The sequence below is a fragment of the Alexandromys fortis genome, unplaced genomic scaffold (genome assembly GCF_014885135.2).
Source record: "Alexandromys fortis isolate MF-2015 unplaced genomic scaffold, M_Fortis_MF-2015_v1.1 scaffold_20, whole genome shotgun sequence".
Lineage (NCBI taxonomy): Eukaryota > Metazoa > Chordata > Mammalia > Rodentia > Cricetidae > Alexandromys > Alexandromys fortis.
The window spans coordinates 14,359,177-14,377,977 of record NW_026067903.1 but is presented as its reverse complement, the minus strand read 5'-3'; the positions used below and the strand labels follow the sequence as shown (position 1 = coordinate 14,377,977).

General features: G+C 35.4%; 1 protein-coding gene across 1 annotated transcript in view; it reads right to left on the bottom strand.

The window, feature by feature from the left end:
- Window positions 1-18,801, bottom strand: part of Adgrb3 (adhesion G protein-coupled receptor B3) — a 709,539-nt gene that overhangs the window by 333,650 nt on the left and 357,088 nt on the right. Inside the window, exons 12-13 of the mRNA XM_050134810.1 lie at window positions 8,631-8,780; window positions 7,717-7,792 (exon numbers count right to left, since the gene is read on the bottom strand). Of these exons, the coding sequence (XP_049990767.1) occupies window positions 7,717-7,792; window positions 8,631-8,780 (226 nt within the window). The remainder of the gene's footprint in view (window positions 1-7,716; window positions 7,793-8,630; window positions 8,781-18,801) is intronic.

The window sequence follows — 18,801 nt, the reverse complement described above, 5'->3', positions numbered from 1 at the left end:
ACAAAGCATGATGGTCCTTACATTTATGTTAGTTTTTTTTTTAATCAGGATGTATTTGAATCATTTGCAATCTATGTAAGCGACTAAGCTACTGAAAAATGGGTATTTAATGTAGGAGTTTGATGTTTTTAGCAAGATATTCCTGAATTCTCTTTGTGTTTGAGAATACAGCCATGGCAAATAAGGCCATGATGACCTTTGTACAGATTCAGGTTCCTCAGTAACTTGGGGAATGGTCTGCTGAAAGGGTGCTAAAAAAGGGTGTCTGAGTTACAACTTTGATACAGTGTGGGTATTTAGCATATTTGAATTTATTTGAAAAACTGTGTGTGTCAAGCTACACTTATGGGCATACCTGCCTCATATGTGTGACTATCCATTTGCTCTACGCATCACACAGGAATACGCACAGGTTGATTTTATCACCCAGCAGACCTACATGCTTCCTTCCAGAAGACTGAAGTCCAGGGAGAGCAAGAATGACTACTAACATTTACATATTTTTGTTTTCATTACATCTGGTAGATGTTTATGCTCAAAACATGTTTGGATATTTTGTAAATAGCACATTCAAAAGAAAACAATCTTTTTACTATGTTTATTTAGACTGGTATGTCAATATCACAGTAAGATGCCTAGTAAAGAAAAAATGAGCAGATTACATTATGCAGTGTCTCCTTTTTAAAAATGTATACATTGTGCAAAGTTGGCTTTAATTTATTCCATCAATTTATTATAATTTGCATAAGTGAATAGCTGGCTTCTGATGTGCCACGTCAGGCTTTGTGATCTCCTAATGCTTCCTGGCCAGTTGCACAGTGGTATACATTGCTAAGAAAGCATATCTTACAGCCAAATGGATTTCATGACTAAAGTAATAAAGTCCTTCCCTGTCCTTGAGATTCTCACTGGTATTCACTCAAAGGAGAGTCAACTTATTCCTACAGACAGCAAAAGTGTGATTAATCCTTCCTAACAGGCATGGAACACTCCATGCAACTTCAGAAAATCACAGATTATTCTGAATGCTCTATGAGCATTCTCCATGAGACTATATAATTGGTCATAATAAAATGGAAATGATTGAAATTATACCAACATTAAACTGAAAATCAATTGCAAAACAAGACATGCAGATATGTAAGGAAATTAATGCACACTCAAACTACTAGTGGTTAAGGAAGAAATCACAATTGATACTAGAAAATTCTTTAAGGTAAATAAAAGTAAAACATAAACCAAACTTAGGAGATGTAGTAAGAACAGTACTAAGAGGTAAATTTAGAATAGTAAACATAAAAGAAGGAAGACATCAAGTTAAAAAAACACACACAAATTTATAACTGGAAGAATTTTTTGAAATGTCAGTAGGAACTAAAACTGAAAATATAAAAATCAACAAAACTAAGAGATGTATTCTCTAATATCAACACAACTTATAATCTCTTAACTGAATATATTTTAAAGAAAAATGGTCTCTAATAATAAAATTCAGAAATGAAGGAGGAAATATTTCATCTGGCAACAGAAGAAATGAAGATCACAATTTCTATGAGCCACTACTTCTGTGCCAACAAATAATATACCCTGTACAAAATAGGTCAATTCTTGGATATGTGTAGTCTTCTAAGACTAAATCATGAAGAAATTATTATTGGCAAAGATCTTTGGTTACAAATCTATATAAGTACAATGAAATATATATGTACAAATATGTGGAATAGTATATTATATGTACATTTATTCATGTATATATACTATATGTATACAATGCACATATAAAATATATTGCATAAAGTATGAAACTAGTAAGAAGATTTAATTAGAAATGATAATTTTAAATATTATCAGCTGTGAAATCTCAAGGTTAGATGGCTACACTGGAGAATTCTTGGAACATTTTTTAAAAAGCCAACTCCAATCCTTACACTCTTCCAAAAATTGAAGTAGATTAAAAGAGCAGTTCCTCAGTTTTTCAAGATAGAAAACCTAGAGCCCTGCTATACCACAGGTGGACATAGTTAGCTACAATGTCAGACATTTAAAACATTTATGATGGAAATTTTCATGTTATATTTTTTTTACCACAAAATTGAATGTAGTGTAATCGAAAATCAGGTGAAGGGAACAGCAAAATAGATCACACAGGCAAAGTATAGCCCAAAATAATATGAAAAAACATTTGCTGTTTATTGATAATTATCAAAATTCCTAGTCATTGTTAATTTTTACACTTATTATTCATGTCCATTTAAAAATGAAGACTTTTATAATGACTTTAATTAAGACCCCTAATTTGGACAAACCAAAACACAACAGAAAACTTGGCATACTGGTCTTCACACAGAACTTCATCGGGATAAGATAAATACATTTGCTTTTAAAATTACAACCAGAGAAGCCAGGCAGTGGTGACACATGCCTTTAATCCCAGTACTGGAGAGGCAGAGATAGGCAGATTTCTGTGAGTTTGAGGCCAGCCTGGCCTACAAGAGGTAGTGCCAGGACAGCTAGGGCTGTGGCACACAGGAATCCTGTCTTGAAAAACCAAAAAATAAATAAATAAATAAATAAATAAATAAATAAATTGGGAAATTGGGCTGGAGAGATGAATTAGCAGTTAGAATTACTGGGCGCTCTAGCAGAAGGTTCAATTCAAGCACCCAGGTGGTGGCCACAACTCCAGTTCCAGTGCATTAAAAGTCCCCTTCTAACCTCTGCAAGCAACATGCACACACATAGTGCACAGCCAAACACCCATGCACATAAAATATGACAAAATAAGTGACTCTACAAACACAAATTAAGTTAAAATCAGACGATAGGTGGCTTGCTTAGAAGTTACAAATTAGAAACTCAGTTGTGGAAGTTGTAGTCTTGGTGAGGTGATAGGCTTGATTTCAAGTTTGGTTTTCTAACAGATACAGAATTTAGATTTTCAAAAATGCTAATGATCCAGGATGGATGGCTAAATGAAGGCGAGACTTTCATGCATCATGCACTCCTACATTATTTTACACAACCAGGCATGTCAATTTGGTACCAGGGATAAATTTAAGATCACGTGTCTCTATGATGGAACAAAGAAAGACTTAAAATTTCATAAAATGAAAACATTTCTTTGCACACTGAGAATAAAGTACGATGGTTCATAGTTTAGGACTGAAAACTCTGGAGTTTTCATTCCCGAGGAAGCTGACAGTTCAAGCTCTTTTCTGAATTCTTTAGAGTAGTAAAAGTGATCATTTTTGTTTCTATTATTTCTACTAATATTTTGATAATTTTCTCTTCACATTTGTTTCTTAAGCATACAATCTGCAGCATGTATGTCTGCAGGCCAGAAGAGGGCATCAGATCTCATTATAGATGGTTATGAGCCACCATGTGGTTGCTGGTAACTGAACTCAGGTCCTCTGGAAGAGCAATCAGTGCTCTTAACCTCTGAGCCATCTCTCCAGATTCTCTTCCCATTTGTGTTCAATTTCTTTTCTCAAAGATAATTGTCTATGATTTCCGAGAACATTGTAGCTCTTTATTCTTCTGTATTTTTTCCTCTTGCATTTTATTTATTTCATGCAGAAAATTTTAACACTTGATTTTACTAATTTATTCTTTTATTAAATTATGTTGTATGTGTCTGTCTGCATGTGGGTTTGTGCACACAGTGCAGAGCTTTCAGAGACCAAAAGGAGGCAATAGAGTCCCAGATTTTGAGTTATGATAGTTATGAGCCACCAGGCTTCAGTGCAGGAATCAGTCTCCAGTCCTGAAAGAGTGGCATGTGATCTTAACTGCTGAGACAGCCACCAGCCCTTTTTTAGCATTATAATACTGTAATGCAATTTAATAAAATAACATTAATAAAATTTAATAAAATGGAATTTAATAAAGTTCTAGTTAGACTCCTTTTGTTATTTCACATGTTAATATAAACATTAAAATGCATTAAATGCATGCTTTCATTTCCCTATGTCTTATCACTCTTCACATACTCAGGAGTCATGGTTTCCTCAAAAAACTTGGAGCTTGATCAATTAAATGATTGTTTACAACTCTTTGTAGAATCCGTGGCTTGATGTATGCTGGATAGACTGTTGTTTTTTCTTAGACATAGTTTTCTTAAGATAAATTTTTAGAAGTAGAGTGGCAACATCAAGGAAATAATATTTCTTAGTTTCTTGGCATTGCCAACTTGCCCTCTAAAAAAATGTAACGGCATGATATAAACTTTCTACAGCAGTTTCTGAGATAGCCAGGCCATAGACAGGAAATTTTGATTGTTAGGAGGGTCTATGCACAGCTTATCAGCTCCTCAATTGACCCTGTAGTCTAGATTGACAGATTTAACCTTCCAGCCTCCCAGAAAGGGGGCAAGAAATGGAAAATCTAGGCCTTGGTCATGCCAACCCAGACTGTTACCAGCTAGGCAACTCAAGATTGTCCACCTGTAGTCCTCTCCTGGGACACACAAGAGAAAAACATGCATATTTTGTGACTCAGAGCTGTGCTATGTGGCCCAGAGTGTCTTCAAACTCTCAATCCTCCTGCCCTTGTCTGTTGTAAGATAGAATTATAATACTGAACCACTACAACTATATGGGTGTCTAACAACTTTTAGCTAAAAGAAATTGTCTTAAAAAAAGATAAGAGTAGGGTGCAAAAACCAGCACCTATATAATATAGACTCAATTGGAGCATACTTCCTTTATTTGAAGGAACCATTCAAACTGTCTCAATATTAAATTTTAGTTGTGGAAAAAAAGGTTTTATTCTTTGTGTGTATGTGTTTGTGTGTGTGTGTGTGTGTGTGTGTGTGTGAGAGAGAGAGAGAGAGAGAGAGAGAGAGAGAGAGAGAGAGAGAGAGATTATGCCACAGCATCTATGCAGAGGTCTAAGGACAGTTTTCAGGTATCCCTCTTCTCCTCATCACAGTTCAAACTCAGGTCACCAGGACTGCTTCCAGGCTGAGCCATCTCACTAGTTGTGAAATTTCTCAATTGTAAAGAGGGAGACAGCCCTTCAGCAAAACAAAAATCATAGACAGAAGAAGAGTGGCGTGCACATTAAGGCAAGAGGGAAAAAAAACTATATAAATTTAAAAAAAGAACATGCAAATTTAATCTATCTTCTATGATGAAGGAAACATTCTTAATAATGTTTATTTGAAACATTATAGCTCACCATATTTCATAATTCCTGGTTTTGTTAGAAAATAATTATACCAAATTACACAATTCTGAGATTGTAACAGTTCATTTTACATATCTGGAAAAAAATTTCAAACGCGGAATAACAGCACTGTGAATGCTTAGTTGATATATTTCAGACATTAAATAACTAAAAATGAAAACTAAACACTGGCATTTTTCCATTCAAAGAGCACTTAAGCAGATGTCTCATCCCAAGCTTTCTACGACGAACTTCATTTCTGGATAACGATTGACACAAAGTGTCTCCTACAGTCACTTACTGATAACTACAAGTAATGCTTAGCATCTAAACACTTCTACTAGACATAACTGTACGATTTATGAGGAACAGGAGACGTTTCAATATTGTTTACATGTGTAATGTTCTAACAGAATAATTGGTATATTGATCATTTAAAAACATAAATACTTTGTGAAGAGACCATCCCAAATACTTTCTTCCAGTCATTTTTAAATATGCAGTCTTTATTATAATCTACAGTCAATAAATTGTGGAGAAAAACACATTATCTCTTTCTCCAGCTGCCTGTGACTTTGTACTTGTCATTTACTTCTAACTCTTACACAAAGGTAACTAAGGTCTTCAGTCTGCAGAAAATATAGTTACCTTCTACAATAAAGAAGAATGTTTGAAGTTGAAAAGAAACTTTAAAATCAACTCCCATATTTTACATATAAAAGCACAGTAACTTGCCCCAGGGCCTAGCTGAATCCATCTGAATTACAAGTGGGTTAGGATAGGACAGCCAGCCTTCCAGATGCATCTCTGTTCCATTCACTTAATAACTTATGGACTCCATTTATACATCATAAGAAACAACTGTCTTTGCCACAAGTTAACAAAATTTGAACCATAATTTTTTTTCTTTTGCAAAAATGGCACATCCCTAGACAAATTTCCAATTTTCTTGACTATATTGATTTCTGAAATGGAACAATGTCTCTTCCTCATTGTACATGAGATAATATTGAATTATATTATTAAGAGCAGGATTAACTATGCAACTCTATTGGCCCTTTTAGGAATGAAATGATCATAACAATCAAGGAATTAATCCCTCTAGTCTCTTATGTTGGATATTTATTTTGTATTCCCTATAGATCTCAGCAGCAAAGAGTAAAAGCATCATCCGTGAAGGGTTTCTATTTAAAGTTGAGCTGAAGGCAGATGAAGTAAATTACTGAGCAGCTTTGGAAGCTTTTTAAAATTCTCAAGCTTTTAAAAACAAGTCACCTATTAGTGTCTAGATGAGAATTCTTCAGTGATAAATGTGATAAAATGAACTCTCTTTGGTAATAAGAATCTAACTTTTTTTTCTGAGCACTTTAAACCTTGAGAAACATTGCTTTCTTTGACTTTTATAGGCCTTGGGTTTTTTTTTTTTTAACTGTAGCTATGCATACAAAGCCAGTTGAAAGGCTTGGAATAAACTCAGTAGTTTCAAAATATATACATATATATATTTTAACAGAGCACAACCCAACTCAAATCTACCCAAATGAGCAAGTAGAAATTCAATCCAGAGAAGGGTCTCTGGTTGGGAGAGACCACACATCAATCATGACCCACCACCTACATTAGCAGAGAGAATGTCTGCAAAGAATATTAACTTGTGTCTGTTATCATGTTAGGAGGCCATTTTGGCTGGCTTACACTCTAATTGTTTTTATTTATTAGATTGTTTGCTATGCCTCTGATAAAACTGTATACATTATTCATATGTCATCCTCCCAAAACACATAAGGCTTTATTTATGAGGGTATGCGGGGAGAGCTCAAAGTAAGTATGGCTGTGTTAACCACAGTAAAACTTGGTCTTCATCCTTGAGCATGAGGTGCTGTCAGGAAGTAAGTCACCCTGAGTAATAAGATCACTATGCAAATAGATGCAAATGATATTCTCTGTGCAATTTAATAAAGTGGGTGAGGCACTAGAAGACAGGGATGAATGTTGGTGGAATTATTAATTGAACTTTTTTTAATATCTGAGATAAAAAATAGATGGATTTCTTCCAAAAATAGTCTCTGATCGAGAAACATTTTTCTTAATGTAGCTGTAATTGAAATTTTATTTTTAAGCAAAATATCTTGTGCAAATGAAGAACAAGACCATGTTTCCCCATGACCATGATTCTCTAATTTCCTCTAATGCAGAGAAAAGCATCATTAAGTACAAAGAAAAGAAGAAGACAGATGAATTTTACAATGACCCATTCTATTAGAGGGTGGTGAGGGTATTTTTTTTATTCTTTACTTTCTAATTTTCAGGCAAGTCATGATTAGTTACAAAAGACTAGTGGGGCTTTAATCAGATACCAAAATTGTCTTGGTAGTTGTTTTGAAATACATAATATGCTAATAACCTATTCATTAAAGTGCTTTTTTCTATTTCCTTTGAGAAGCCCTTTGTATTAGTAAAGCTATCTTGACTATTTCAGAGAATGAACTATAATCACATTTAAAACAAATTACAAAGATTACAACAGCTCATTCTTTTGTAGCTTACCTCAAAGTGGGTAAAATGAGGTCTAAGTTTTTATACAGGACTGCTCCAAGAACGAATACAGACGACTCATCCAGTTCTAGAAAGAATAAAGTGAAAAATTATTAGTAAAACCACAGAAAAAGACAACCATAAAAACTTTGATCCATTAATCACTAGCTCATTTCAATACTTGTTCAAGGGCAAAGATAAAGATGGGTAGCAGAAATTCATTCAGTCTTAGTCATGTCTACAATAAGTTAGCCCCATCACCTTGCCCATATAGTTGTAGACAATAGTGTTGGTGATGATTTTGAATCAGTATCCATCTTTTTTTTCTGACAAAGCCAAGATTCGAACCTTCTTCCAGTCTATTAAAAGCTTTTCAATTCCCAATGATATTAGGGGAAATAGTTACACAGCATTAGGATTATGTTCAGGGTCACCAAAGTGAGACTTAAGACCACAGTGCCTCTTTTGAAGCTAATATTAGAAGGCACTTGAGACATTAATAGAAGTTAGTCCCTCCTTACACGTGTTACTTTCGCCAAAACAGTAACTGCAAATAAAAGTTCATTTGAAGTTGAGACATAAACAAACAACAAAATGTGACTGAATAGAAAATGCAATCACATTTCCACATCTAAAGCTAAAGTGCTCTATTTTGGGCTGAAACTGTTAGTAGAGAAATATGAGCACACCACGCTCGGCTCAATAGTTTGTGGTTCTATTTTCCCGACTTTAATAAATCCCTTCTGTAAGTAAATCTGTTGATTTAAAGGCCAAGGACAAGTGCTTACATCTATAAAATTAGTTTACAAACATGTTTGTAAAGGATTCAACATTATGTGATATATGACAATATATATATATATAATTTACATAGTGACTTGGTCAGAAATGTTTGGTTCACAGCTTATATTATTCCTCACAATTACCTTTTGATGACACAGGAGTAAAAATGCTTTTTGGGATAACGACTCGATCTTCTGAATTTCTTGCCCAGTCCACCATTCCTTTCCGACCCTTCATCGGGAAGTTGATGTCTGTTAGGACAGAGGCTGCAGGAAGCTTCTGAATACTAGCCACTATTTGAAAAAAAAAAAAGAAGACTGTCAACAAAACTTACTCTTAATATCACTGAAATCAAATTCATCAAATCAATTCTGAGTATATTCATAATAGAGTTTTGAGGTAAAGTGCAGTTAGCAGAGCATGAAAACACATGTATTTATTAGAGAGCATTGTTATTTCAGGGTGGGGATGCTTTCATTTCCCGCTAGGTTTCTATGGTTTTGATTTGGATTCAGACAATGACGGTCAAAGGTGTTGTGAGTATCCTAAGGCCATAGCCACACTGCTTGTTCACACTTGGTTCCCTACGGCAACTCTTCGAAGCCCGCATATCCATTAAAAGTTCAGCATACCTATCTGGTAGGCTGAAGTATTTAAATTAGCTTGGCTTCAGAGCATGTCTTCTTTATGTAATTGTCAGAATGAGCTGGTTATGATTTAGGTAGATCCCAAAAAGACATGGACAATAAAACATGCATATTACTCAGACAAAGCATTGTCATAATCCAAGTGATGTGCCACGGTGCCAATAATAATACCAACTACAAAGGCAACTTCATACACAGAAATATCAGATACATCTGTCACAATATTACCTTAAATCTTTTGCCCTAAAATTGCAAGAAATATATATATGTATATATATATGTATGTATAAATATATATTCATATTGGGAATTATGTTTTTACTACTAGAAATACAAGTTTAAAAATAATTTTGATTTATTTACTTTTATTTTATGTGTGTGGGTATTTTCCTGCATGTATATCTGGATACCATGTGGGTACAGTGCATGCAGAGGCCTGGAGGGGGCATTGGATCCCCTAGGGCTGTAGTGATGGGTGGCTGTCAGTCATCAGGCGGGTGTTGACAACTGAACCCAGGTCCTGTGGAAGAGCAGTCAGTGGTCTTCACCACTGAGCTATCTTCAACCCCCAGAAATACATATTTCAATACATGTTGATAGAAATATAAGTGATAGTTTTTTAGAAATCTAAGTGTATTTATTTCATGTAATAGTAGCAGTTACATTTACAGTACATGGACCTATATTTACAATAATGTATATAATAAGGTTTAAGATGATAAATACATAAGCACTATATAGTATATACATTTTACAATTAAGAAATATAATTTGCAAATTTTATGTAGGCCTACACATGTTCTCCATTAATGCTTCAAGAGTCCCATGGAAAATATAAGTGGAAAAATGATGGGAAAACTATAAAAGCTAGCACAACTGGACAGCTAAAGTAAAAACCATTAGGCGCTTCCTAAGTGGATTTTATTCTAGAGGAACTTGTAATTTAAAACAAGAGAGGATGAAATTAAGATTTTTAACAATATTAGTTGCATAAATATATTACTGTACCCCTGGCTTGGTTTCAAATTAAATTGGTTATGTATTATGGCAGTGCACAGTGAAATTATGCTTTATGAAAGCTCTTTGTGGCTATTATACACATCCATTATAAGCACAGGATGGAATTTCATTTGGGCTGCAATTTGACATATTAAGCTTAAAAAGGATTTGCTAACTAAATGTTGAAGGAAAAAAAAGGTACTGGATAAGACATAAATTAGTTATGGATGTTAAATGCCACTTTTTTGAATAACGAGTATAATTATTTTAGTTTCTTTTTTAATTTTTAAAACCGAGATGCTTTTCCTTTCCACAAATAACCCCATTCAAATGTGCTCAAGGTCACAAAACTTCAGCTGTGTATAGAAAAACAGTCAACACGTTGGAAAATATTTGTCCTTGGCTCTTGAATTATTAATGTTCAAAATTACATTAAAAGTCTTGGTATCTAACTTCAGTTGCCTTGAAGTTTAGAGAAATACATATTTTGCTAGCATGATCCAAAAGCTTATGAGAAGACATGAATGCTGTCTTTCCCGTATTTCCTATTATTAAGGAAACCATACATGAGGTAAATGTCTGGGTCCTGAAATCTAACCATTTCTTTATTTCTATGAACATTCACAGAAAAGTAAAAATGAACACCAAGTAATGTTTAATGGAGGCTTTTGTCTGTACTAGAAATCATGTTACCATGAGTAAATGTTGGATTAATACCATGTTTGTGAGCAGGTAAGTTCATTTAGTGATATAGGCATGCATTTTGCCCCACACAACACAGTCTTTCATTAGAGGTATTCTAGTGGTTAAATTATGATGATATAGAATAGATTGTACTTCCTAATACAGTATACAACAAAGAAATATAAAAAGAGGTCAAATTCACTAATTTGTGCCCAAGTCTAAATGTCATAATCTTCTTCATGAAGAGTACAGAAACAAAAATTGAATGATTCATTACACTTAGGCATGCCATTTACAAACGTGTATATATTTGTGTAATATAAAGCTAAGCTATTTTATCTAGACAGTAAATCATCATGTTTTAATATATGTATACAGTCAAACTGAACTAATTATCATGAGCAAAACTTCACTACACTTAACTTTTTCTAAAAATATGATGTAAAGGTTAATAAAACAATTGTAAAAGATGATATTTGAATAGGTTATGGGGTTCTGTTTTTAGTTTATGAATTAACAATGTTTAAAACTAACACGTTTTAAAAACCAATAAAGCATTTTAATTTATACATATTTACCCCAAATCCCCCAAGTTGGGTGTTTAACGCTGACATTCTGGTTCTTTCTGAGCCCTGAATAGTTAATAAGAATACATCCTTCTACACAGCAAAAATAACTCAAAGATGTCTTTTTTTCCCCCTTTTAAGTTCTTGTGTATGACATTTGGATCAATCTAATTTCCAAACCCTTCCCTTTTCTGCTGAGTTTCAGTGCTCAAACCCCTTATATAAATTTGGAACCTGTTAGTCTTTGAGCAAATGGGAAACGCATGTTGGATGACTACCAGGGAGGTAAGCTCCAAAAAGTAATTCCTTAAACTATCACCTGGTAAACATATAAGTTTGGCTAACAAGACAGAAACAAAGTACACATGCATACTAGATGCTCTGTTTCTATAGTAATTGGCTGATAAATTTAGTCATCATAAGCACCTAGAAGTTAGAAAGACTTTCCTCAATAATAACTTTTAAACCTTACAGAGTTTAGATGGAACGTGAAAGGATATGGTGTCTCTGGATAAATAGAGATATTCCATGCTCCAGGAATTGCCCTGAATTCAGAGAACTGTCATTATAAAACTAGATTTAATTTCTTATGAAGTAAAATAGGTGACTCGTTATGGTAAACTATGGAGTAAGGCCACCAGACTGAGTTTAATATCGTGCCTTTGTTGGCCAAACTCTAAAAGGATCCAGGTTCAGTGTAAATGTTTTTCCCCATTCCTAACTTTTTAAAACATATTAAATTTATTCTTTGCACATTTTATACATGTTACAATATCTTGATCATCTCCACCTCCATTTGCTCCCTCCAGGGCTCCCCAGTAGCCCTGCCCAACACATCTCCCTCTGAGTCTCTGTTTTCGTTATCTTTCTTTTAAGAGTTTTGCTCATCAGAAGCACAGAGAAGTTTTGTAGATGATTCTAAAAGTATACAGGATTTATTCCTTCATGATCATTTTGCTTCTTCCAAGCAAGATTTACTCATCTGGGAGATTACAAAGTTTTACCCTTTGCCCTTGTAGAAGTGAAAGAGAATGAAGACTTTGTGCTGTTCACCATTGTGGTGAGTGTGTTCCACGTATAAACTGGAGTTAGTAAAATTGATGTATAGCTCAAATATTAGACAGAAAGGGAAGGCATGAGGAAAGAAAACAATTGGAAGCAAGAGAGAAAAGGTATGAATAAAGGTTGCAGAGGTGAGCAAAATAGACAAACTAAGGCCAGTCAAGAACACAGCCATCTACCGGCCTGTTTTACCCTTAGAACCCATTTTTGCCCTTGACCCAGGTTCTGATTGTTTTTTTAGTTTCATAGACCTATTTACAGTTTGTGGTAGGTATTAATAGAAGCCACTATCTATCTCAAAAGTTCCAGTTTGGAAGATAAATTTCAGTGTTTGCAGTTGTTTGCATAGCATATGCAAAATGCTTGGAATAATCCCCCACAACACATAAATTTGGAGTAGAGGTACTACCTTCCCATTCCAGCATAAGGTAGGTGGAAACAGTAGGATCAGAATTCAAGTCTTCCTGGACTACATAGCAAGTTAGAGACTAACTCGAGAAACATGATACAATGCCTCAATTTTTTTTAAAAAAAAAAAAAGCCATAACAAGCATCAAGAAAGACAAATTCCAAATTCCACATTCATTTTACAAAATCTGTTCCTTAATAGCAACTCCTGNCAATTGGAAGCAAGAGAGAAAAGGTATGAATAAAGGTTGCAGAGGTGAGCAAAATAGACAAACTAAGGCCAGTCAAGAACACAGCCATCTACCGGCTATGCGTGGCAGCTATTGGTTGGAGGAGCAGAAGGACCTCCCGCAACATAGTGCTAACTAGTTTGCTGGGCTAAGAGATGACGGCGTGGGAACTACACCAGATCACAGGAGCTTCTATGGACATGTTGGCTCTTACTATGGAAGCCAATTTTGATGGAATTAAGTTTAAAAAAGCTACTACATGGTTGGTTATGTGTCGGAATAAAGTATTTAATTTTGGCTACAACATTATTTTTGTGTTTTATAAGTGACTTCCGGCAAGGGATTTCTTCCTGAGTGTTTTATATTAAGTGCCTTCATACACCCAAAGGCAGGAACTGCATTGGAAATAAGCAGCGCTCCAGCTGTGGTGCCGAAGTGCAGCATCCAGGGATGTGCGCAAGCGTCTTAGGAACTCTATCTTGTTTATTTTGCCCATAACATCTCTTCCTTCGTTTTCGTTTTCTTACATTCTTTCTTTCTGTCTTCCTGTCTGATTGACTTTGCTAGAAGAAATGAACTTTGCCTCTTGGCTTTTTGGGAGTTTAGGAAATCATCCAGCTTAAAAACTTACTGCTTCAATAAAGAGACTAAATATCATGAATGACAAGCTTAGGGTTTCCAAGGCAGCTAAGACCCCAAGCAGCAAAGAGCCCGTCAAAAGCTCTACTTCAATCATGATCCTAAGTGCTCAGTGTAGTGAGTCTCATTCTAGAGCACTCAGTGCAATAAACAGAGGAAGCATCCAGGCAAGGGAGCCTTGTAGCCACGACCAAATGTATAAGGAAGTACAGATGTTGTTTAAAGGCTATTTTTTTAAAACTATCTTCTCCATTGTGACTCTGTGTTGCGTCTCAGACATATTTGAAGTTTGCCTCCTTTTTCACGATCCGTCAAGCTGTGTTTTCGTGCATCAATATTAGAAAATCATCCAGTTATCAAAATTGAATTGCCTGTGGAAACAATGCTCGGGATTGTGAGGAACTCATCTGCTGAGTTACTCTAAGGAGAGTACGCAGGCAGGGGAAAAAAACGGGGCTTTGTCTGGACATGCTAGGATACAACTTTGGGGTTTGTTAGAGTATTCATAGAGAGCAGACCCACGGACATGAACTTGTGGGCAAGATTTGAGGACTGAGCAGTTGAAAACTTTGTGGTTTGTATTTTTTATTGCAATGCTGAATCCTTAGTAAAACACTGAGACTCTAGGAAGGGAAGAAGGACATCTCTTTTCCTGACACTTGATAGACAGTTGTTAGGACATTAACATAGACACCTTCCATTCGTTCCTTCATTCATTCATTGAGAATTTGTCAAAGTTCTCTTCTGGACAAGACATTGTTTTTAACACAGCACTTATCCAGAAACCTTAGATGTGATATCTCATTTAACATTCAAATTGACTCGGGAGGCATTATCATTGTCAGTATCTTCACTGTGATTATCAGGGCCTTCTTTTTTGTGAAGGAGAAAATCAGACTCTGTTTAAGCTCTGATGCCAAGGTTATAAGTGGTATCACGGGGATGCAAACCCCAGTTTGTCTACTCAGACTTGTGTTGCCTGGTGCAGTGTGATTCCGTCTAGCATATTAACAACAAATGTACTCTGCTTCATTGTTCTGCTTTTCACTAAGAACAAAGGACAGATTCAGCCCGAGGCAACAGTACACTGGCATGTCCATCAAATGAAAACGAGATACAATGGAAAATAATGGCTTAAAAAGTAGCACATGTACCTTCCTTTCCCTGAGCTGTCTTTATGTTCTGACATCTCCATGAAAAATCCTATTTTAAAATTCTGTCACAGTGGTCTGTAGGAATCATTCAGATTATTTCCATAGATAAAACTTGAATTGTCCCCAATTTGGTTCCCCACCAGCATAGACTTCTTTCTCAAAAGCTGGGGATTAGAATGTTGAGAAAGAAACAGATGCTCAGCTGCCACTTCAATGAAAACAGCAGCAGCGGTCAGAACATCCTTTGGACCAGTGAACTCCATCACTTCCATTGCCACCTCCACCAGTGAAAAGTGTAAGATGCCCAAGCCCTATGGACACTGTAGAAAATTTAGACGAGGAATCTCCTTGTGGTTACACGTTCTCAATTAAAGGATCCTCTGTGATGTGGGATGTCCTTCTGTATACGAGTTGCTTTTATTTGTGGATGAATAAAGCTATTTTGGCCAACACAATAAATGGCTTAACCACACCATGTCAGTCATATTTTGGAGAGTATGTGTTATAAAATTACTGTTTTCTCTAACAACAAAAAAAAATCGTCTTAGTGTTGCCACTTACTGCATGCCATTGCAAATCCTTCTGACCACTCTGCTCTTCCTGTGTTACAAACAATACAGTGTCGAGAAGATGCCCACTGATTACACCAATTTCCTTTCAGTATAAAGACGCGTATGTCCTTGCTCTTTCAGAAAACACACTTACAAATTTCTGTTTTTCTCTACACAGATATTTCAGAATTTTAATCCTATCAGGAATACAAAAGAAGATAATAGATGGGAAGTTTTTGCCTGTATACTTAAGGAGTAAAGACAAATTTAGAACACACTTAAGATTAAAGTCCTACTCTTTGTCTAATTCATGAAATTCTGAACAGAACTTCTACAGAAAAGGGGGCATTCAATTAAAATTAACCAAGTATAAAATAATAGGAGGCTTGAAAAATGAAGCATTAATATTTTCTCACACTCTCTTTTATTACTTTGAAATAAGAGGTTGATTAAACCTTATAAAAAAATGAGCCAAGACCTCTGAGGAGCTATGGCTCAGTAATCGTCATCTTCCCCATAGTTACACATTCCCTGAGGAACTGTAACCACGGGGGAGTACTCTATCTTAATAGGAGTACAGACATCAGCGTGAGAGTGTTAAACGTTCATTTGTGAATACATGCATCCCCCAAAACCTCCACTAAACCCCAGAGCATTTCAAGAACTGCTCTACCATTGAAATTTAGTGATTGAGCAGGAAGGATGAAGTCTTTCTCCTTAAAGGGCTGAAGTCTAGTTTAAGGAATAAAGCCAACCTTTAAGGGGAAAAAAAAAAACACAATTCTTAGTATTTCAGATTGTGATAACTGCCACCATGAGGAAGTGACAGATGAGGTCGACAACAGATAGTAGATCATGAAAAGCCCCTCTGAACAGGACCTTCTAAGATGGGCTTAGCAGATGGGTCTAAGCTAAGGAGGAAGGAATTACCCATGTGGGCCCAGGGTCTACCAAAGGCTAGTTATGTTCCAGAGGTATTGGAATAATATAGAGAGAAGAAAAAAAGAAAGTACTTTTCGAATAGGAGAAACATGAGAGATAAGAACTCTTAAGACATCCCAAAGTAACAATGATAATAGTATTAATAGTAATAATTGCTATTATGTTAATACTAACAGTAATAACATATTAAGAGTACAGAGAATTTAGGTAGGGTAAAAGGCTCAACATAATATTGGAAGTTACAAGACAAGGTCTGGAGGCATAATATTTAGAACATTGAAATTTATATTTATTTATTACTATTAATTAATAACTTATTGTATTTTATATGAAAATATAAGTTGGATATCTTCATGTTATAACTAACAATTGACATATAGGTAGGAATATGTTTTCTACAATGGAGAATGGTATATAACAAGAATATTCAGCAAACACTAACTGCTCACCGATTCTTTACAAAGCACGGTTATGGGTTCTGGGAATGTATCTGTGAATACTAACAGTAAAGTTCCTGCCCTTGTAGTACTGGCATAGGATTTACAGAGAAATTATGATTATTATGAGAAACAATTTACAATCTAAGGTTAAAACTCTTCCTACAGAAAATCTTAGTTGCTGTCATCACCTAAAAGCCCCTGAACTCATCCTGTCTCTGAAGCCAATCAGAGCTGGGGGAAAATTTTTGTCAGCTATAAAAGCTCACAACACTTTTAACCAAACCACACAAGAGACCTTAAGAACCAAGGACACTAAAACATTTATAAATCCCACAGACTCTAGGGCCATTTGATATGTGTATAAAATAAAAAATAAAATTTGGCAGATGAATGTTTAGATATTATAAAGTTAAATTAGAAAAAAAAAGTATCTTCTAAAAATCAATGGATCTGCAATTTGGCTTGTGACCAATAAATGTATGGAGAAGAAACCCCCCCCCCCCGTGAGACACCAATTGCTGCTGAAGGCCTTATGCGAGCTTATTATCGTCACACTCCAGAAGGCAACTGTGGTAGATGTTCCTAAATCACACAGCACCTTGTTTTGTGTAGTTGTAATATTGGCCTAGAAGAATAACATCTTTTTCCTCATTGTAAAGTGTGCACCAAGCATAATGCTTAGATTTTTTTTTTCAATACAAAGGGTAGCAAATTTTAGTAGTAACTTTAAGGTTTTCTAGGGGAATGGACTAAGGTCAGAGGAAATGGAATATTGTCATCATATTTACATATCCAGTCAGTATTAGAACCCATAACTGCCTCTGTTTGTGTTTTACAAAATAAAGACCCCATTACTTGCCAGATACCAAATATATAGAGCACAGAATCACAGGAGTAATTTAGGAAAGTTATTTTACTTGATTTCATTTTGAGAGGATAATCAGAGAACTTTAGTGATGAAATGACTTGCAGAAGGTCTGTTTGTCATGTAATTTTATAATCCACATGTCAAGCTATAATGCCAGCACATTCTATTTTATTGATTTTTTTATTATTAATTTTCAATCAGGCATGGTCTTGCTATGGTAGATCAGGCTGGCATCGAGTTCTCAATCACCTTGCTTCAAAGCCTGGTGTTCTGAGATTACATAAGTGTGCTCTTATTCCTGATCAACATCTGTGAAAAGATACAGAAGGGCATCCCCCACCTTCATGGACAGAGTGTTCATTTCTATTCTGAGACTGTTTTTCAGTTTGAAAATTCTGGTCAAAGCCTCTTACTGAGTAAAGGAAATTTGGAGAAGAGGACGAAGTCAGCACAGATTTGTTGGAATAGCCAAATAAACTCGAGTTTTTGAAAGCAGAAAAGACCATGACAACAGGAAAAAAAATGAAAATAAATTGTTAAGAGGGACTTGTTGCCTCTGTTTTTACATGACAGAGACATTTTACATTACAGAGACAGAACACTATTGTCATAGAGATAAGCAATTATTGCCATAGAAACAGCTGAAGCAGGATTCGTTTAATAGTGGCACAGACAGTTGAGCCCTTTTAGTTGAAGAGCAAAATTGCAAAGAAGGATACAATATGGCACTTTTACTAACTCTAAATCCTTACAACATTGCACAAATCAGAAGAGACCAGAACATTTTCAAAACTCAAGTCTTTCTTTCAGGAAGCTTTAGAGTTTAATCTTTCCATTTATACTCACAAGTGTGAATCTAGCAGATTTTACAGGAATTTATCTTAAACAACAAGAAAGCACCCACCACGGGAAAAGCTAGAAGTTCTCCATGGATACAAAAAGCCATTCCATGTCCCAGTTGGCCCTGCTCTTCACTCCCATGTCAGAAAGCTTGTGCCTGGCTGAAGGCGCTAACAGGTCTCCTGAATGAGGATCAAAGCAGCTACTCAGTCCTGCAAAGTCCCTCTTCACAGATCCCTAGATGACTAAAACTCACCAACAACTTCATTGCAGGTACTAAAACA